This window comes from Podarcis gaigeae (assembly GCF_964106915.1).
Source record: "Podarcis gaigeae genome assembly, chromosome: 15".
Classification (NCBI taxonomy): domain Eukaryota; kingdom Metazoa; phylum Chordata; class Lepidosauria; order Squamata; family Lacertidae; genus Podarcis; species Podarcis gaigeae.
In genome coordinates, this window is record NC_139692.1 from 14,172,586 (window position 1) to 14,194,404 (window position 21,819).

The 21,819-nt window shown below is 42.0% G+C and overlaps 1 protein-coding gene and 1 long non-coding RNA gene across 2 annotated transcripts; one reads left to right on the plus strand and one right to left on the minus strand.

Moving 5' to 3' along the window:
- LOC310832265 lies at positions 1-2,989 on the minus strand. Its single transcript, XR_014558222.1, has 3 exons — positions 2,891-2,989; positions 1,144-1,323; positions 1-120 (listed from the first exon to the last, which is right to left on the minus strand). It is a non-coding gene; the product is annotated as an uncharacterized lncRNA (long non-coding RNA).
- Positions 2,990-8,889: 5,900 nt separating this feature from the next.
- LOC310832200 (surfactant protein C-like) lies at positions 8,890-17,332 on the plus strand. The gene is made up of 6 exons (XM_083713860.1): positions 8,890-8,958; positions 10,163-10,300; positions 11,554-11,691; positions 12,963-13,079; positions 15,309-15,425; positions 17,008-17,332. Exons 1-6 carry the CDS (start codon positions 8,911-8,913, stop codon positions 17,086-17,088), a joined length of 639 nt encoding a protein of 212 aa, XP_083569986.1. The 5' UTR covers positions 8,890-8,910; the 3' UTR covers positions 17,089-17,332.
- Positions 17,333-21,819: the final 4,487 nt, after the last annotated feature.

The window sequence follows — 21,819 nt, forward strand, 5'->3', positions numbered from 1 at the left end:
GCTGAGGTGAATGGAAGGACATCTGTCGATTGGCAGAACACCTGGAATTTAGCTGTTGTCTTCTTTCACATGAGCAGGGGGCATTTTTGAGGATGCCAAAATATTACTCGTCTTTCACTACTGTGGAAGAAAGAGAGAATCTTTGTGGTGGATCAAATGATACAAAGAGGAAGAAGAAGAAGAAGAAGAAGAAGAAGAAGAAGAAGAAGAAGAAGAAGAAGAAGAATTCTATCCCCCCCGTTCCCCTTCCTCTCCCAGAGAGCCACAGCAAAGGTGCAGCATTAGGAAGAAGGTAAAAGCACAGGACACAGTATATCTCAGGAGCGACTCAAGGTGATAAGAGGTGAGCAGATCTTCCTTCAGAAACAGATGCTATTGTTCATTTTCCTTTCAAGGGATGATATCGTCAAGCATTGTGAATTTTATGGGTTCAGAACTTTCTTGAATGTTCTCCAATACAAGCTTGCATCACATTGTTTATCGGATGTTATTGAGTACAGTGGTACCTCAGGTTACATACGCTTTAGGTTACAGATGCTTCAGGTTACAAACTCCACTAACCCAGAAATAGTACCTCGGGTTAAGAACTTTGCTTCAGGGTGAGATCAGAAATCTTGCTTTGGCAGCGTGGCAGCTGAGGGAGGCCCCATTAGCTAAAATAGTGCTTCAGGTTAAGAACAGTTTCAGGTTAAGAACGGACCTCCGGAACGAATTAAGTACTTAACCCAAGGTACCACTGTAATGGTACACATTATTTTATTTTAATTGATTTTTATCTTCTCAGACATTCTGTTTGTCATTGTGCTAAGATAGCTTAAGAAAAGTAAGCCAAAGGCTTTTTGACCATAAGTCTTGTTCAGTGGTCTCAAATAAAATTTGCAACATGTAAAATGTACCAAAAATCATTTCAAACAATGCTTTTGGTTCAGTTGTGTTTAGGTTTTAAGGGGAGAGGATGCTGCCTTTCTGGGTTTGTATGGAGGGCTTTGGAGAGAGAGATAATAATATTGTACTTGGAGGCCTTTCATGTTTTCAAGAAAAGGGGACATGCACCCATCAGAGTTTCTCAAATTTTGAAATGTGCCCATTTGCCCCCAAATGTTCACAGTTCCAGCCCTAAATTAGCAAGTTATTTGTTCTTACCAAAGCGTCCACATTCCTGATAGCATTCATTTTCATTCAGAAAGTTATTTGCATTTGCTCGACATCCACCGTAAATGAACTGCTCACACTTCAGGGTTTCAATATTGAAGAAAAAACGTGGAAAACTTCCTCTGCATCTTCCTACTTTCTTTGGGAGTTTGCATATATCAGGTAGACCATCTGGTGGGTAAAAGAAAGGCAAGCCTCATATAAACATTTTATCAAAGTCTGAAACACAGAAAGCAATGACATTGACCATGTGACTCCATCTCACAAATAAAAACAGTAATTAACTCACATTTCTACCAGATCTAAATTTATACAAATATGTTTTCACAAACCTTCTCTTTGAGATTCCCTAAATCTCTGGACTTCCCTCCATACCTTCTTCTGGTTCCTTATATTAATTAAGTTCTTCTGCATATCCATTCTTAAACCTTTTCAATTATTATTTCTCTTAATTTTATCTAATTTTCTGCTAGTTGCAAGCATTTACTTAAATACTTTACTTATATGTATCAACCTGTTTACAGTAATTTTGCACATAAATAGTAAACGATTCCCACTCTTTTTTAAACTTCTCATTGTCAGAGTCTCTGAGCTTTGCCATTAATTTTGCCATTTCTGCATAGTCCATTAGCTTGATTTGCCATTCTTCTTTCGTTGCTATCTTTTCATCCTTCTATCTTTGGCCTAACAATATTTGGGCAGCTGTTGTAGCATACAAAAATATTTTATTATCTTCTTTGGGGAGTTCAGTTCCTATCAGTCCTAGTAAAGAAGCTTCAGGTTTTTTAACAAAAGTCTGTTTACACATTTTGTTCAGTTCATTATAGAGCATTACCCAGAAGCTTTTAACAACCTTACATCCCCACCACTGGGCTGTATCCAGTTCTAGCTGAGAGTCACTTTCCTGTTCTCAATAGTTTAGCATTGGGTGTCAGCTGGGAAACTGAAATCCAAGACTTCTGGAAGAAGCCAAGTTGTCTATCTGTGAACCAAAAATCACACAAAACAATATGGGCCAAACAACATGCCGCTCTCTGCCACTCTGGTGAGTACCACCTGCACGGTATCTTGGCTGGCGTAGTGAAACAACACATATTCCTGAGGATGCCAGAAGTCAACACTAACCATGAACAAGACTCCTATGTCCACACCCTGAGCCCTGAGCTTAGTTGGCAAAGATTGCTGAAGAGAGTACAGAAATCGTGCTCCGGCGGTGCAGCAGCAGCGGGAGGCCCCATTAGCTAAAGTGGTGCTTCAGGTTAGACTTCTGAGAATTCCAGGTGCTGACACTGATCCCAAGCAAGGACCACAGATGGTATACAACGTTGTCATACTTGGCATAGAGGCATTGAAATGAATTGTCTTGTTTAACTTAGAGTCATCTATTTGAATGGATCTACTCTGAGTAGAAATATGTTGGATACAACTCCACAGCTCTTCATTTTGAGCCACCATGGAGAATCCATTGAGCTCCTTTCAAGGTGACATGTTCACTCACTGGGCAAAGTCAGCCCAGGGAATCTTTGTAGGCACACAAGCTCCTCAAACTCCCATAGCATGATCAATATAATTGGGTGCATGTGTTGCCTACAAGAAAGCAAGCTCCACATCACTTGGGCCTTATAGAACGGGGCAACCCTATGTAGAGAGGCAGGTTAAGAATTGGAGAAAAATAGGGGGTGGTACAGCCATGATACACATAAGATTTCGAAGTTGTAAGAGGAGAGAGAGCTCATACCTGTATCTGACGCAGAGATGCCCAGCAGCTCAGGCCAGGGTGCGAAAAGGCCCACGATGAGAGACAGGAGGATGAAGGGACCACACTGCATGGCGACTCTTCAACGGGAATGTCCAGTGCCAAGGGAAGGGACACTATATTGCGTTCTTTAAGGAAATAGAGGCAGTCATCTGGGCATGAAAAAGCAATATCTAGGGACAATCTGGATCTACTCTATTAATTACAAGGAAATTTTCTGTTCTCAATAAAGTATTCTTCTACCTCAGCTCAGGACATGTTGGAGCTATGAATTATATCCACAGAAGATTGAAACAGCCTGGAAGAATTTCAGTTCCGTGACATGGTATTGATATAAACCTGTTCTTCTGTCGTGCAGCGCCCATGCCCTTCTGTTCCTCTCTGGTGTGGGTGCTGTGGAGTAATGGGTAGATTAGGCAGGACAGGATAAGATAGGAAAATAAATATAAATGTCCAGCAACTCTTATTACGACCATCATATAAGTGCCTGGTAGAGTTTGGTTTAATCTCACCACGTCTCATATTTGGCTAAGTCAGTGGTTTTCAACCAGTGTGCCATGGCACCCTTGGGTGCCTTAATGATAGTCAGAGTACCCCGGGCAACACTGGCCTCTGTCCCTCTTTCCTTCTTTCCCTTCTCTGATGCCCTCTCTCGTCTCTGCCTCCCAAAGGCTTCCACGGCTGTTCATTGCAGCAGCCCTGGCTACAAACTCCCCAGGCAAATGGTGCCTCTGGGGCTGGCTAAGCTATCAAGTCTGTGAAAAAGTGACATCAGAGTTTATAAGTTAGCAGGAGAATGATAGTTGTTAGGAGATTGCTTAAGGTGTTGGAAGCCCAGAGCTTGGAGCACCATAACACGGGGTCGTGGGGGTGAGCAGTGAATAGAATTAAAGTTTCCTCTTGCTCCTACATGATGAGCTTGGGCTGGGAAGGGTATGACAGGGTTCAGTTTTGGGGGAACACTATGAAAGGAAGCGCGCAGAGGCCAGCCAGAGAATATTGAGAAGCAAACAGCTAGTCAGCCTGATCAGTGTCCTCACTCACCATACGCAGGAGGGAGGAGGAACCCAGAACAATGGTGCACAAGCCAATATATAGACTTTTGAAATTGCCCACCCTGTAGACCAGGCTTCCTCAACCTTGCCCTTCAGATGTTTTGAGACTACAGTTCCCATCATCCCCACCCACTGGTCCTGCTAGCTAGGGATCATGGGAGTTGTAGGCCAAAAACATCTGGAGGGCCAAGAATGAGGAAGCCTGCTGTAGACCAAGACCACCCCCAAAACATTGTGCAAACATTACAGAAGGATAGGTAGCCGTGTTGGTCTGCCATAGTCAAAACAAAACAAAAAATCCTTCCAGTAGCACCTTAAAGACCAACTAAGTCAGTTCTTGGTATGAGCTTTCGTGTGAAAGCATGTGTATCTGAAGAAGTGTGCATGCACACGAAAGCTCATACCAAGAACTGACTTAGTTGGTCTTTAAGGTGCTACTGGAAGGAATTTTTTTTGTTTTGATTACAGAAGGTGGTGGTCTACAGCAGAAATCCTGTTTGCCAGGATATCTGTTAATGGTCACTGATTGCTTTAACTGGGCAACCTGGCCATTCTTTTGTGATGGTAAATATTTCAGTTTCTGAGTCCCAGGTCCCAGGCTCAACCTGTTCATACACAAATACACCCTTAAGACAGGATTTGTAAGCAAAAAGACAAAGGGAAGGCTTTCTCCATTTCCTCCCTTCTTGCAGAGAAATATATTGAGGTCAATTTGGGAGAGTCAAAATGACTTCAGGATTGCTCTCCTGTACTATTTCAGACAAAAAAACCAAACACATTTGCTAACATAATATGCTTTTGTTGTCTTTGCCACTCTGGGAGGCTTCCAACAAAAATATAGAGTGAAAGTCAAAATGACTTCAGGATTACTCTCCTGTACTATTTCAGATTGAGGGCACAAGGAGAAGGGGCGACAGAGGTTGAGATGGTTGGACAGTGTTCTCGAAGCTACAAACATGAGTTTGAGCAAACTGCGGGAGCCAGTGGAAGACAGGAGTGCCTGGCGTGCTCTGGTCCATGGGGTCACGAAGAGTCGGACACAACTAAACGACTAAACAACAACAACACTATTTCAGACATGTGGTTTATATAGTTATGTATGTGTTTCCTTGTACATTTATGAACGTTTATTTTATATTTGGGACCATAAGATTCTTATAACATCAGGAACAATGTACAGTATTACAATAAGGCTGTGCTCAGTTTCCTATCACTTCTCCATAATTAAACTATACCATTTAACATACAAAATATTATTCTATGTTATTGTAATGAATGTTGAATGTTATTTTATTTGCATATTGTATGTTGTATTGTGCATATAAATATGATGTAAGCCACTCTGAGCCTGGCTTTGGCTAGGGAGGGTGGGATACAAATAAAAATAATTATTATTATTATTATTATTATTATTATTATTATTATTATTATTATTAAAACATACAAAGAAACCAAACACATTTGCTAACATAATATGCTTTTGTTGTCTCAGCCACTCTGAGAGGCTTCCAACAAAAACAGAGAGTGAAAGAAAACACACACACATCAAACATTAAAAGCTTCCCAAATCAGGGCTGCCTTCAGATGTCTACATCTGCCAGGAGGGTGGGTGTGACTACCAAAAAGTGGTGGATAATTATTTGAATTGCTTTTCCTATATATAGGCAAACCCCCATTTGTGTGCGATTGGCATGTGTGCAACCACAGATGTGTGCACAGTTTCAGACCCTCCAAGTGTCTCTATTTTCCAGGGACTTCCCTGATTTAGAGAAGCTGTCCCAGTTTTGAATTGCGTCCCAGAATGTCACGCTTTATGCAACCCCTGAACTGTCTGAAGGCAATCCTGTATAGGGAAGTATTCTGGATGTTTAATGTTTTATTATGTTTTTTATATATGTTGGAAGCTGCCCAGAGTGCTGGGGCAACCCTATAAGATGTGTGGGGTATGAATATTAATATTAAAATTATCATTATGGAATGGGACATCTCTATTTTCATCAGAGAAATGTTGGAGGGGATGCCGTTTTCAGCATGGGGCAGAACAGGGCAGGGCAAGCTTACGCACATCCTGGTGACATGCACAATGACTTGGAACACCACCCTCATGAAATGGGGGGGTGCCTGTATATAAAGGTGTCCAATAAAATAGCTGTCTACAGGAGTAGACAGATATATGTGCAGAATCTCTTCTTCCATGTGACAGCAAGCATGCGGAAAATGGAGGCCTGTAGCCTCCGGTGCAGCATCAAAAAATGTACCCTTGTCGGTTTTGTATGCAGGTAGCAATTTCCATTTGTAAGGCTGACGTTCTACAGTTGCACATGGAAGACTTTCTGGTTGCACTCAGCATGATAAACCTATGCTTATCAGTTGTGTATACAGGTAGATTTCCCCAATAACTAGGGCTATAAAAGCTGCTAAACTGGCCCCCAGATAAGATAACCATTGTAACTTCCTCTTGTTTCCCAGTATTTTAGCAGATATGCATATTGAGGGGGAGCAAGGGAAAACAACAACATGGTTGCAGTCTTCCTGTCACATGGACAGGGTCTGCTAAGGGCTGAAACAGGTGTGATGTAGACCCTGTGCAGGTGCACCAACTCTAGGGGCCAGGTGTGTCTCCAGCCCCTTTGATCTTTGTGGGAAAGGGGCCGGGCCCGCTCAAAGTATTGTTTTGTTTTTAATTTTTATTTATACTTTTCAGGTTTATACATTTCATTAATTTTACAATCGTTTTAACATTTCAAAGCTTGACTTCCTTCTTCCTCTCTCTGTAGCTCCTTAAATCTATTTTTTAATATCTTCTGCAGATCCAAATTCATTCAATTTGCTCATTTAGTTATCTACAGTGGTACCTCTCCTTACGTACTTAATTCGTTCTGGAGGTCTGTTCTTAACCTGAAACTGTTCTTAACCTGAGGTACCACTTTAGCTAATGGGGCCTCCCACTGCCGCCGCATAATTTCTGTTCTCATCCTGAAGCAAAGTTCTTAACCCAAGGTACTATTTCTGGGTTAGCGGAGTCTGTAACCTGAAGCATCTGTAACTTGAAGCGTCTGTAACCCGAGGTACCACTGTACTTTAAATATATACTCCTATGAAGCTGCAGATTATTACAATGATCCTGCCAATGTTTTTATCCGTTTGCAATTTATCTGTTGACTGGACACCCCCTGCTGTGCAGATAATGGAGAAAGCTCATAAATTGTATCCCTTCTGGCATCCTGGCCAACTCTATTACGCTGGGGTAAACCCTGGTGCAAGGGACAGGGGTGGCGCTGTGGTCTAAATCACTGAGCTTGCCAATCAGAAGGTCGGCAGTCCAAATCCCTGCGATGGGGTGAGCTCCCGTTGCTCAGTCCCTGCTCCTGCCAACCTAGCAGTTTGAAAGCACGTCAAAGTACAAGTAGATAAATAGGTACCACTCTGGTGGGAAGGTAAACGGTGTTTCCATGCACTGCTCTGGTTCGCCAGAAGCAGCTTAGTCATGCTGGCCACATGGCGTGGAAGCTGTCTGCGGACAAACACCGGCTCCATCGGCCTATAGAGCGAGATGAGCGCTGCAACCCCAGAGTCGTCCGTGACTGGAACTAATGGTCAGGGGTCCCTTTACCTTTAAATAATTCAGGAACTGTTGCCTCTGTTGAGCCTCCTCCTCCACTGATGAGTCTCCCTCCAAGTTTATCTGGCAGTGGCGGAATGATGCAAGCATGGCTAGAAACTGCCAGTTTAACTTGTCCCAATTTACCATGAGAGTTCAATGTACTGTCACTCTGAGGCATTGTGAGAGATTAAAATGGGGGTGCACAGACCCCGCTACCTGATGTAAAGAACCCAAGGCAAGCATTAGTGCTGGTGCACCCTACCAGGGCCCAGGAAGCTGTCCTAGGGTGCTTACACCTGGTGTGATGTCATTCATGGACCATTGCAAGTGAGGTCATGTTCGGTTGCCTATAACCACATCTCAACCCAGACTGCTTCCTAGCACCCTGAGGTGCATTGCCAATATGCCCACAACTCATCTAGGGGATAGGGCAGTTTATAAACTACGACTGGAAGCATGTGGCCAAAGAATTGGCTGGTTGGTTCAAACTGGTATGTGAAATTCAACCTTGGTAACCACATTGCACTACCTTGGACTTAAAGTTTCTACTTCATCAGCAGTCCACAAAAGCAATGTTCTTCCTGGCATGCATTATATGTGAAGAGGACATTTTCATTTGCTTGATATGTCTCTTCCACCCATACTTCTCTCTGGTTACTCTCACTATCCCTTCCCTTAGCTCTCCTCCCTGTGGTCTCCCTTCATTCCAGCTTCCTTCCTCCTAGAGGTTCTAATCCCCATCAAACTTACAACTTCCCATTTCCCGGAAAACACTCAGATGGGATGGGGAACCTGTGGTCCTCCAGATGTATCATCTCTAGCCATCAGCTATGCCAGCAGAAGTTGTAGCCCAACAACATCTACCAATAGATATCAGGGGCTTCCTGAACCCATTATAGTTAAATAATTGGGGCTGTATCCAATTCAAGTCCTACTCACAGCCAACCTACTAGAATTAATGGACACGACTAACTTAAATTCATTAATTTCAATAGGTCTATTCCGAGTATACCTTAGGTGGCTACAACATTTGATTAACAAATTTAAGAGAGAACCTCAATATGTTGGGTAATCAGTTGCTAAGTCACTGTTAAAAATGTGGAAATTCTAGTTTTTGTGGGGGTTTGCTGTGCTTTCTAAAGCTCTCTCCATGGTATACTGCTCAACTAGAAAATCCCCCTTCAGCTAAAGGAGGTCAAATGCCAGGTCAGAAGTACGGTAATTACTGGTGATCATATTTCCCATGATCGAGTTTGTCAGGAACCTTTGGCCTCATCCTGCCCATAGATCTTCCTATAAAAGTGAACTGGCTACGGTAGTTTTCATTTGACATCGCAGCAGAGATGGACTCCAAAGTCGGCTGTCAGGTCAACATGTCATCAGAACCCATAGTAAGTACTGTAGATATATTGAAGGGCTGGGAACCTATTTGGCAGAAAATGGTATTTGGGGTGTGCAAGAGAACTCATTTTGATAGTAACTCAATAGCAAAACTGACAGATGCTGACACAGAATGCCAAGTACGGTCTGCCATATCATTAGGCAGGATGAGGCACCAGTTTCAAGTTTCGGTTGAAGATGACAGAGCTGTGTGTCCTATGTAAAAAGGTAAAGGTAAAAGGTAAAGGACCCCTGAATGGTTAAGTCCAGTCAAAGACGACTATGGGGTTGCGGTGCTCATCTCACTTTCAGGCCGAGGGTGCCGGCGTTTGTCCAAAGACAGCTTTCTGGGCCATGTGGCCAGCATGACTAAACCACTTCTGGCGCAACAGAACACCGTGGCAGATGCCACAGCGCACAGAAACGCTGATTACCTTCCTGCCACAGCAGTACCTATTTATCTACTTGCACTGGTATGCTTTCAAATTGCTAGGTTGGCAGAAGCTGGGACAGAGCAACAGGAGCTCACTCCATCACAGGGATTTGAACTGCCAACCTTCCCATCGGCAAGCCCAAGAGACTCAGTGGTTTAGATCATAGAGCCACTAGCGTCCTATGTAGCCTGGTCTGCACCCTCTTAAACTAGCTTGCTTCTCTAAGGAGCACAGGAGAAAGCTTGATGGTTGGGCACATTTTTGCATGCAAAAGGTCCTGGGGTCAAGTCCCTGGTGTCCCCAGATAGGGCTGGGGGGAAATCCTGTCTGAAAACCTGAAAAGCCACTGCTAGTCTCAGTCCCCAAGACTGCAAAAGGAGCTCTGATGTATCCTATGGCCCCTTGGGCACGATCCCATGGGCCATAGAATTGCAGCTGAAATTACTCACCAATTATCCCAAAATATTAAGTTTTAATTATATGCAAGGCACAATCCTGCAAATCCTACCATTCTAAGGTAGGCACAGAAATTAATTATGATTTCTGCATTCTCTAGATCTGTTATTTGATACGTGTTTCAAGAAATGGTTCCTTTTTTTAGTATTAAAATATAACCTTCCTCACGAAAAGCCTTTACTTAAAATAGGAAGCTCCCACGGCTGTCCTGCTTAAACTGTGTTGCAGCTCACTGTCACAGAAAGTGCCATAGGGATGGGAATCTGTGGATGGAGAGAGTAATGGTCTGACCTTTCCCAGCTAAGCCCCTGTCTCTCTTTCCCAGGCCCTCAGGTTTATACCCAGAGTGCCTCAGGACAGGAAGCAAATGATCCTCATCTCTGTCATCCTGGTGCTTCTGGCCATTATCATTATTGGAGCGATTCTCATTGGCGTTTACATGACGCAGCAACACACCGAAAAGGTGAGTAGAAGAATGAAAAGAAAGCTAGTGTCATTCAAAAGTGTAAGGCTGATCATTGGCCATCAGCGGCTAAGCTACTGATCATCATTTGAAATTCCTCTAGTGTCCAAGGAAGAATCACTCTGACAGATTATAGGAAATTTAAACATGGCTTGCAGACCAGCCACTCATTCCATAGGGTAAGGTGCAGGGCCAGCGTTGGTGCTGATGAACCCTGCCAGTCTGAGTTTGGATGAGCAGGAGGTCATGAAGTCAAATGACTTTTGTTGAGAGTACTTGAGATTCAGAGGTACACGTCCTCTCAATATGGGGTTTCCATTGGGATATCATCATATTACCATTTCATAAAGTGTTTTGGAGTCTCACATACACTGGGTTGTATCCAGTGCTGATCCCACTCCAAGTAGATCCCTTGAAATTAATGAACATGACTAACTTAGGTTCATTAATGTCAATGGATCCAATCTGAAAAGAATTTAGCAAGATACAACCCATTATCTCTGAAATCCTTAGACCAAGGGTGGGGAACCTGTGACCCTCCAGATGTTATTGAATTCCAGCTCCCATCAGCCCCAGTCATCATGGCCAAGGGTTAAGGCTGATGGGAAATGTAGTCCAACAGCATGTGGAGGGACACAGGTTCCCTATTCCCTGGTCTGTTGGGTTATTTGGGACTTTGTTTAGTTTAGGATTTAAGTGCACAAATTGCCAGATACCAGCCCAAAGTTCTAAATCCCACGTCCTCCAACTAAAAGATCTCTAGCAGCATAAGTGGAGAAAACCTTTGCCCATGCACACAGGGACACGGTGGAAGGAATAGCATTATTCCTCCCTCCACAAGTTATTTGAAGGTGGAAAAAGTAACACCAGAATCAAGACTCTCTATAATAAATACACTTACATCATTGTTAAGGCATTTAATTGGACCTCAGTAATGTACACAGAAACAGGGGGAATTATGGGAACAGACAACTTCCCTTCTCTACGATTGCCAATTCGGCATTTATTTCATGATTAAAATTTAGTCCATCACTGCTACACACATATTAATCATCGGAAAAGTGCTTGTTTATTTATTAAATACATGTGGTAGGGAGCAGGATCACACCCTCTTGCCATGTCGCCTTTATTTTGATATGACTCTATAGCACCAGCTAAAATGCTTCAGATTTGTGCTTCGAGATCAACCATGCAAAGTACCAGGAACACAGAAAATGCATTTCCCTGTTGAAACTTGTCTCTCTCCTTTGTAGATAATTAAAATCACTAGTAGTACAGGAGATGGCGAAGTGGTTGAGCAAACTATGATGGTGAACAACCAGGAAAGTGTTGCTGCTTTTCATATCCAGAGCAATAGGACCTCAGCAACTGTTGTTTACGACTATAAACACGTAAGTGTCAAATATATTCTAGGTGGACATCAAAACGTTCTAAGACATTTTACCATCTCAGGTGGTTGAACTGAATAGTCTTGGAGTTCTGTCCCTACAGGATCTTCTGCAACATTACACTGCAACCCATAGTGCCTTTCTTAATTCACAGCCCAGTACACATGGGACACTAAAGCGTGGCTTAACAGTATGTAGATGAGCTTCTATGAGTCCAAAAAAGGCTTCAGCTCACGTGCTGCTTCCTCCATTTTCCTCCTCCTAGGAGGACGACTTCTGCTGAGTTTAGTTTTGCTTTCAAAGAATTGTGGCTTGGTGTTAATTTAGGGTTGCCATATTTCTAGAACTAAAATTCAGGACACAAAAGTTATTTTTTTCTGGATACTCAAAGTTGTTGAGCTATAAATCCAGGACATTTTGCTGATTATCCAAAAAATTTCCCCTGGGCACATGTCCAGGAAATTCTGGACATATGGCAACCTTACGTTAATTACAAACTGGAGGTTGCAGTTTATAATAAGACTGGGGCGTAGCGTGGATTGCCAGTGCCCAGGGCTCTCCCTAATCCAGAGCTTTAAAAACTTTTCACGTTGGTGACAAACTTTTTAGACATGCATCATTTCAGGACACTGTGATTCAGTTTTACTAGCAAACCAGAGGTTAAACTAACCCCTTTCCAGCCCCAGGAAGAGAATGGGGAGCGTTTGCAAGACACAATTACACACTGAAGCTGACACACTAATGTGTTGCGATGCACAGTTTGGAAAGCTCTGCCCTAACCCATGGTTCCTATCAGGGCTGGGCAACGATGGTGGTGGAGAAGGGTCTTCCCAGCAGGGAGAGGGGACAGGGTCAGCGATTGTTGTTGTTGTTATATTTATTTATTTATTTATTTATTTATTTATTTATTTATTTATTTATTTATTTATTCCATGTAATTTTTACACCCCTTGACACCACTTGATTGTTTTTTTAAAAAACAAACCCTCAAAGTGGTTTATTATTCTTTTGAATTTTTATGCAACCCCCAAATTTTGTGCCCGGGACAACAGCCCCTCTGCCCCCCCCCCATTCTACATCACTGCAACAAGCAACAGACTTGCATAACGGTATTATGATATTAGCAGTTTTTCTTTCCAATCCATTTCCTAATAATCTCTAGCAAGGAACTTGCCTCCCACCCCCTGTTTAAAGCACAGTACCAGCTGCACACTTGGAGAAGGGCATTCCTTAATTTATCCCCAAATCTTCTCTGCTTCCTGCTTTGTTCCTAGCGTCTGATCGGCTTCCGAATTCAGGACAGAAAACAATGCTCAGTGGTGGCAATGGATTCAGTTGATGTGCCCAGCCTACATGAAATCACCCAAGGAATAGAGCACTTTGATGAACAAGTAAGTAGATATGGGGTGTGGAGAATTTCTCGCCAACGCTTATTAAATAATAGTGCAGTTGAGAGAATGGGGTAGCAGAGAGCACCATTTCCCCATTTCCCCCTTACATTTCATGTAGATTGTGCTGTGTACCCGAAACCTTAACTGACTGCTTCAGTAGGGCAGCTAGGATTAGACCTTGAGGCAGAAGCCCATACCCTCCAAAATTTCTGCAGTGAAAATCAGGTTGTCCTATTCCATAATAATAATAATAATAATTTTATTATTTATACCCCACCCATCTCGCTGGGTTGCCCCAACCATTCTGGGCAGGTTCCAACATATATAAAACTATAATAAAACATTAAGCATTTTTTAAAAAAAACCTTCTCTATACAGGGTTGCCTTTAGATGTCTCCTAAAGGTTGTAAAGTTACTTATCTCCTTGGCTCAGGGATCGCATAACTCCATACCCTCCAACATTTCTCCAGTGAAAATAGGGATGTCCGAAGGATAAAGCGAGGGACGCGGGTAGCACTGTGGGTTAAACCACAGAGCCTAGGACTTGCCAATTAGAAGGTCAGCGGTTCGAATCCCCACGATGGGGTGAGCTCTCGTTGCTTGGTCCCTGCTCCTGCCCACCTAGCAGTTCGAAAGCACGTCAAAGTGCAAGTAGATAAATAGGTACCGCTGTGGCAGGAAGGTAAACAGCATTTCCATGCACTGCTCTGGTTCGTCAGAAGTGGCTTAGTCATGCTGGCCAGATGACCTGGAAGATGTACGCCGGCTCCCTCGGCTAATAAAGCGAGATGAGCGCCGCGACCCCAGAGTCGTCCGCGACTGGACCTAATGGTCAGGGGTCCCTTTACCTTTAAGGATAAAGCAGGACATTCTGGGATCAGAACTGGGATGGCTTCTGTAAATCCAGGACTGTTCCTGGAAAATAGGGACATTTGGAGGGTCTGGAAGCCCAGAGAGTGGCAGATAATGGGGGCAGAAGCAAACAGGCCTCCCATTATCAGCTGTCCTCCTGGCACTGTTCACTAGAGCACCCTTCCTTTCTTTTTATTTTAAAAAGCACTGTATTGTCGGAAGATGACCTGGTAGGCATGGACATAATTGCAGATGCTCATTTTCTTATGTTTAGATAGATAGATAGATAGATAGATAGATAGATAGATAGATAGATATAGATATAGATATAGATATAGATATAGATATAGATATAGATATAGATAGATGATAGATGATAGATAGATAGATAGATAGATAGATAGATAGATAGATAGATGATAGATAGATGATAGATATAGCCGTTTACTACAATGAAACGTTGCTAAATGTGCCTTTAAGCACCAGGCCAGGAGAAGTGAACCCCATTTTATTCCTGTGCTCTTGCTAGTGCTATAATTTATAAATTGAAATTATGAAACTGCAGATGCTGAAAGTATTGTACTAAAAAAAAGCAACCTCAGATTTGTTTGTGGGTTTTTTTGCATTAACATTTTAGGAATGTAGAAGAGGTTGTAAAGCTGGAATAGCAGGCATTGGATGGGGAGAGGAGAAGAGAAATGTTGATTGTATGCTTCACAAAATAAATGACTGTCTAAACCGCAGGTGGGAGGATAAGATCACTAAATCCAAGGTCTAAAATTAGCTGCACCACTGTGAGCATTCCTCAAAACCAAGGAACCAGAGCATTGACACCTTGACATTGTTATGTACTGAAGTTCTCACCCTGGGCCAGCAGGGGGATACTGTAGATAGTTTTCACTCAAGTCCACATATGCAAATAAGGGATTGAAAGTAACGTTCAGTGATTGGATAGTTACAGAAAGTTGTTACTGTTGCTTTGTAGTTGAACTCTATATAAGCAGGTTGGCTGAACCCTTCAGTTCAGTTCAGTTCTGTTCTGTTCTGGCCTGTGAATAAACGAGAGTTGTCTGAAGAATCGCTGTGTCGTCTGATATGTTCACCCACTACTTAACACTGGCGATGAAGGTAGGATTGATGGACATCAGAGCACAGCCAGACACGGCCACCCTCTGAGCTGAGCTGAATCACGGAGCTGAAACACTGAGCGAAATCACTGAATGTCACTTTCAATTCCTTATTTGCATATGCGGACCTGAGTGAAAACTATCTGCAGTATCCCCCTGCTGGCCCAGAGTGAGAACTTCAGTACATAACAGACATCTAAGTGAAAATCTGCACTACCCATATACTAAATTTCACCTTGTTTCCTTCAAGGGCTCAGGACATGACCACGTATCCTACAGCTTCAAGCAAGGAGAACTGGCAGATCGCACAACTCTAGGAACCACAGTGAATATCCTCTGCAGTGATGTCCCTGTGTACTGGGCTGAGGTAAAATACTGCAGGTTTTTTTTTTTAGGTTTTTTTTAATCATATATTCACTGAAAATATCACAGTGCCATTCCCCCAGTAAGTAAGAAAAGACAAAGTCACATGAACCCAAGTGACAATGAAATAATATCAAAAGTTAGGATTATTTCAGTATGAACAACGATAGGTAAAAGGTAAAGGTACCCCTGCCCGTACGGGCCAGTCATGTCCGACTCTAAGAGGCCGGGGGCCAGCGCTGTCCAGAGACACTTCCGGGTCACGTGGCCAGCGTGACAAAGCTGCTCTGGCGAGAAAGCACCAGCGCAGCACACGGAGATGCCGCTTACCTTCCCGCTATTTATCTACTTGCACTTAGGGGTGCTTTTGAACTGCTAGGTGGGCAGGAGCTGGGACTGAAAGATGGGAGCTCACCCCGCCATGGGGATTCGAACCGCCGAGCTTGCGATCGACAAGCCCTAGGTGCTGAGGTTTTACCCACAGCGCCACTCGCACTCCTGTAACCTGAACAACGATACATGTAAGCGTATGTAGGCATATGTGTATAAAATATTATCATTAATTTGTTAATTTATTTTTAATTATATATGAATAGATAAGAAGAAATGGGGTGTGGGGGAAAATAAATTAGGCTAAAATAAAGAATTAAATAACTATGTTTTCTGCCCTTTCGTGACACCCCACACCTCTCTCTAACTAATGGTAGGGCCGGCTCTCCCCTGACCCCATAGGAGAGGCCTATTGGCATCTTGTCCTGCTTTTGGGTTTCCAAGAAGCATCTAGTTGGCTACTGTAAAAAACAACAACAGGATAATGGGCAGGCAAACTGATGCCCTCCAGATATTCTGGAGTATAACTCCCATACAGCTTAGCCAGTACAGCCAACAATTGGGGATGATGGGAATTGTTGTCCATAATATCTTGACTACTCGCCTACCCCTGAACTAGATGGAGAAATGGACTGATTGTTAAACTACTCAGGAAACTGTAGCTCAATGAAGGGAATAAGGGTCTCCTAACAACTCTCAGCACCCCTAACCAACTACAGTTCCCATAAATCATTTGGGAAAGCGATGAGTTTAAGGTGGTATATTACTGCTTTAAATGTATGGCACATTTAGGGCTGTGTACACAATCCACTCAAAGGATAAGAAGCATGGATTCATTGACTATATGCAACTTCAGTAGGCCCACCCATCCAGATGAAATTTCACTTGACTGCTTTGGCTCCTCTTTGTCATGGCTTTGTATATCAAGTGCTACCTTAATCTTACATTTCATCTGTAGATGGCATTTTCCCTATTACAGTGGTACCTCGGGTTAAGTACTTAATTCATTCCGGAGGTCCGTTCTTAACCTGAAACTGTTCTTAACCTGAAGCACCACTTTAGCTAATGGGGCCTCCTGCTGCTGCCGCGCCGCCGGAGCCCGATTTCTGTTCTCATCCTGAAGCAAAGTTCTTAACCCGAGGTACTATTTATGGGTTAGCGGAGTCTGTAACCTGAAGCGTATGTAACCCGAGGTACCACTGTAATGGGAAATGGGAGTCAACTCCTCACTCCAGTAAATTCTTCTTCTTTTCCAGAACAACCGCAAAGCACAAAGAAGTGGATTGCAGTGTGGAGGGTTTCTGATTCTTAAACTCTGTTTAACACTGTTACTGTGACAAAGTGATAGTCTGACCATATGTAGAATAATAGAACTGTAGAGTTGGAAGGGACCCAAGAGTCATATAGTCCAATTCCCTACAAAGCCGGAATCGCAACTAAAGCATCCATGAGAAATGGCCATCCAACCTCTGCTTGAAAGCCTCCAAGCTCACCATCTTCCGAGGGAATCTGTTCCACTGTCAAACAGCTCTGCCATAAAATTCTTCCTGATGTTTATTCGGATTCTCCTTTCTTATAACATGAAGCCATTGGATGAAGTCTAAGTCTCTGGAGCAGGATAAAACAAGCTTGCTCCCTCCGCCATGTGATTCATCACACTCATGTTTTGTTTTTGTTTTTTTAAATTTTGTTTATTCATTTTCCTTTTTCATTCATTACATACATCTCATATGTATAACATTTACTATGCATTCCTCCCTCCCTCCCCTCCTGCGCTTCCCTCAACTTCCGCTTCTAATTTGTTTCTGCTTTCACCCACTTTGCTACCTCTTAAAAGAAAAAAACTACTAATAAAATGTTTATACAATAACATCAAACCTAAAATCATAAAGATAACAATGAATACACCATATTATTTCTCTATCTTCTACACATGTTCTAATACTAATAATGTGGATGTTTATTTAAATCCTGCCATCAAGTCTATAGACTTTCTTTGTTTCTGCAAGTATAATATAAATGGTTCCCATTCTCTTTTTAAAGTCACTGTTGTCTTTTTCTCTTAGTCTGTCTGTCATTTTTGCCAGTTCTGCATAGTTCATCAGTTTCTCCTGCCATTGTTCTTTAGTTGGTATTTCTCCAGTCTTCCAATTTTGTGCAATCAACATTCTTGCTGCTGTAGTGGCATACATAAATAAAGTCCTCTTTTCTTTCGGTATATCTTGGCCTAAAATACCTAGTAGAAAGGCTTCTGTTGTTTTTTTTTACAAAAGTTATTTTCAACATGTTCTTCGATTCATTATATATCATTTCCCCATATCCAATTTCGTTGCACTTGTGCAATGTTGCACTTGTGTAATGACAATAAAGAATCTATCTATCAATAAGCTTTTACCTTTTTACAATCCCACCAAATATTGTCATCACACTCATGTTAAGCTCGTAGTCTACTAAGTCCCCTAGATCCTTTTCGCATGTACTGCTAGGAAACCAGGTGTCCCGACCCATCCCCCATCTTATTTGAGCAGCTGGTTATTCCCGCCTAAGTATGGAACCTTACATTTATCCCTATTAAGGACCCATTAGTGAGTATTCTTTTGGTTGGGTCAGTCAACCAGATTCAAATCCACCTGACAGTAACCTCATCCAGCCCACGTTTTACCAGTTTCTCTGCAAGAATATCATTGAAATCAAGATACACCGTGTCCATGGCATTCCACACGAAAAGAGGACTTTCTATCAGACTCAGCTTGCCAGTTTATCTGCAGAGCTCCATTGACCTCATCACACTGCAGAAAAGGTGTAATGATAGACTGCTTCTTCCTAGAGCCATTGAACAGCACAAAGCACATAGCTTTTCATTAATTAGAAGTGGAATTAAAATGAAGGTTCCACACAGCACATATAATATAGCACTATATTATCCAGTAAAGTCCTCCATAACCAAAATACTTTTTATATGTACACACAAGTAAGTCAAATTCAGTAAAAGGTCTTTTCCAAGGATGATTAAAAAATTCCAGTTTGCAGATCTTGTCTGTTTTATTGCTTCCTGGTGATCTTGGCTGAAGAATCAGTGGTGACCCTCCCCTTGAACAGCCTCGTCTAACTGACCCAGTGTGAGTTTCTGTTCCCACTAGAGGAATCTTGAACTACTGGTTTCATTGAATAATTTTTCTTAATCTTATTAACACATAACACCGGTCTTGAAAGACCTACATTGGCTTCCAGTACGTTTCTGAGCACAATTCAAAGTGTTGGTATTGACCTTTAAAGCCCTAAATGGCCTCGGCCCATTATACCTGAAGGAGCGTCTCCACCCCCATCGTTCTGCCTGGACACTGAGGTCCAGCGCCAAGGGCCTTCGCATTCTGGTGGTTCCCTCATTGCGAGAAGCAAAGCTACAGGGAACCAGGCAGAGGGCCTTCTCGGTAGTGGCGCCCACCCTGTGGAACGCCCTCCCATCAGATGTCAAAGAGATAAACAACTATTTGACTTTTAGAAGACATCTGAAGGCAGGGAAGTTTTTAATGTGTGATATTTTAATGTATTTTTAATCTTTGCTGGAAGCTACTCAGAGTGGCTGGGGTACTCCGCCAGATGGGTGGAGTACAAATAAATTATTATTATTATTATTATTATTATTATTATTATTATTATTATTATCCCCCCAATTGTTAAATACCATTATGTTACTATTTTTTAAAAATGAAAAAATATTGAGAAAAGAAATAATTAAATCATCCCCACCAACTCTTTTACAGAAATAGAAAGGTCACCAGTAAGTTCTAGAAAGGACATTTGACTTTTAAAAGTCTACATTTGCATCTGACAATAATATACGTGAGCAATGGCCTGGGAAATGTTATGGATCATGCAAAATGTTTCCTTGTGTTGGTGCCTTGCTTGATTCCTCAGAGATAGCAGCAAGGGAAAGAAAAAGAGAGAGAAGTGGTTCTCTTCTCTTGCTGTCATGGTTCAGTTCTACTTGCTGGCTTCCAACCTACAAGGTCAAGAAAGTAGGGAAGACAGACTTAGACCAAAATAAAGAAACAAATGGAATGTCCTTTCTGCATATTATGCCTGCCTGGTGTCTGCTACTTATCATCATCTCCTGCCATACAGGCATGTCTTAGCTTGTCAGCTCCTTTTATATCAGAAGCTCCTGTGCATTTAACTACTTGTTAGTAGCCTGGTATGCACATCACAATAAACCACCATTTCTTACTTATCATGACTTATTGGACTGAGCAGTGGGTTGTACACACTGTCCAATTTATCTTGCTTTCCTCCTTCCCTGGTATAAGAGAGAAACCAAAGAACCTGTGCCTTCTGGTAATGGCCATGCTCTGGGTTGCAACTGGTTTCTTCCCAACAAGTCATGGTCATTAGCCAGCCTTAAACCAAAGGCAGATTTAGGGCAGCGCAATTGGTTCCACTGCCCTGGTTGCTGAGCCCAGAGGGCGCCACAGGGCATCATAACTATGACGTAGTGAATTGAGCAGAATGGAAGGTGAGAGGCAGGGTTGCTAAATTTTGACCTTGCACAGGGCACCACGGAAATTTGAAAGACTAAAGTCTGCCTCTGCTGAAGCCATGGTTTGTTGCTCACTATGGATAGTGGCTTCCTGGGGAGCAAGGCTTCCTATACTGTTTCTGTTGCTTGTACCAGGGGAGTTGCGAAGTGGGAGTGATGTGCCATTGTACACTAGAGCATTGGCGAAACGCAATAAACCATCATAAGCCAGAAAGAGAGAAAATTAGCTGATTCAGCTTTCCCTATCATTGCATACTTGCTGGAGCTGCACGTGTGTTTATTTGTCAAGAAAACAGGTTTAAGCAGCCTTTTCAAGACAAGTATTCAGTTTATTATGTAGTAACATCTGTTCTAGAGAGCCATGTGGACAACTGGAAGTGGTAGCAAGTTTTTTTTTAAATAATTTTTTTAACCTCCAACCTAAACTATTCTCAGAAGGTTTAATAACATGAGCAACGTAAGAGCTAGTACTGACAGTTACTTAGAAGTAAGACAAGTACTTCAGCTTTCATGTGAACATCCTGTTTCAGTCCACGAACAAACAAGACAAGTGTATGTTAATAAATATGTGTTCTTCTACAAACATCCTGTGTCAAGGGTATCCCCAAAATTTTCTCCTCTAATATTAGGGATGGTCGAATCTGTCAATTTCAGTTTCTTTCTTTTTTTAAAAAAAAGATTTTTATTGAAATTTCAAAGATTTATATAAAAACAAAACAAAACAAAAATACAAACAAACAAAAATAACAAAAAACAAGTATAATTTCAATCCCTTATTTTCTTATAACTTACTTCCCCGACTTCCTCATACCTCCCCTTTCTGTATTCCAATTTCTGATTTATTAATTCAGCAAATCCTTTCCCTTGTTTTTCATTTAATTTTTAACCTTTCTTTTCATTTTACTTATCCATTACAGCTGGAAACCACGTAATTTCTAAACCAACGTCATTCTAACATTCACAATTTCAGTTTCTTTCATCTTCTCAGTTTCCCAATATTAAGTTCCAGTTCTCTACATTTCAACATCAATTTGTGATTTTTTGGTTAAAAGGTCTCATAAAAATTCATCAGCATTTCAGTGTGATTTTATCTTAATATACATATATTTGTATGCAATTTTACCTACTATACACATTTTTGCAAAGCAGTTTCTCCTAAAATAATGCATTTTTGTACGTGTTGTTTTCACACAAATATGTGCATTTTTAGGACTGTTGTGTATTGAGTCAAAGGATTTTATATCTGTATTATTATTGTCTGTATTTGCATTAGGGTAAAGTGACTGCCTTTTGGTTCCAGAGGGTACAGCTACTATTGGTTCATTTAAGCTGCTGTATTTGGATCCTCTGTCTTATTGGTTGCCTCCAAAAGGCAGGACTGTGATTGCCTGATATTGTTCCCTCCAAAATGTATCCTTTCTAGCTTGTTCCCTGTCCCTATAAATGTAGCTCTCCCCTCCTCAAGTCTTAGTCTTGTTGCTTTAATAAAGAAGTGTTACTAGAGAACTGTCTCCAGCATATTATGTCAAGA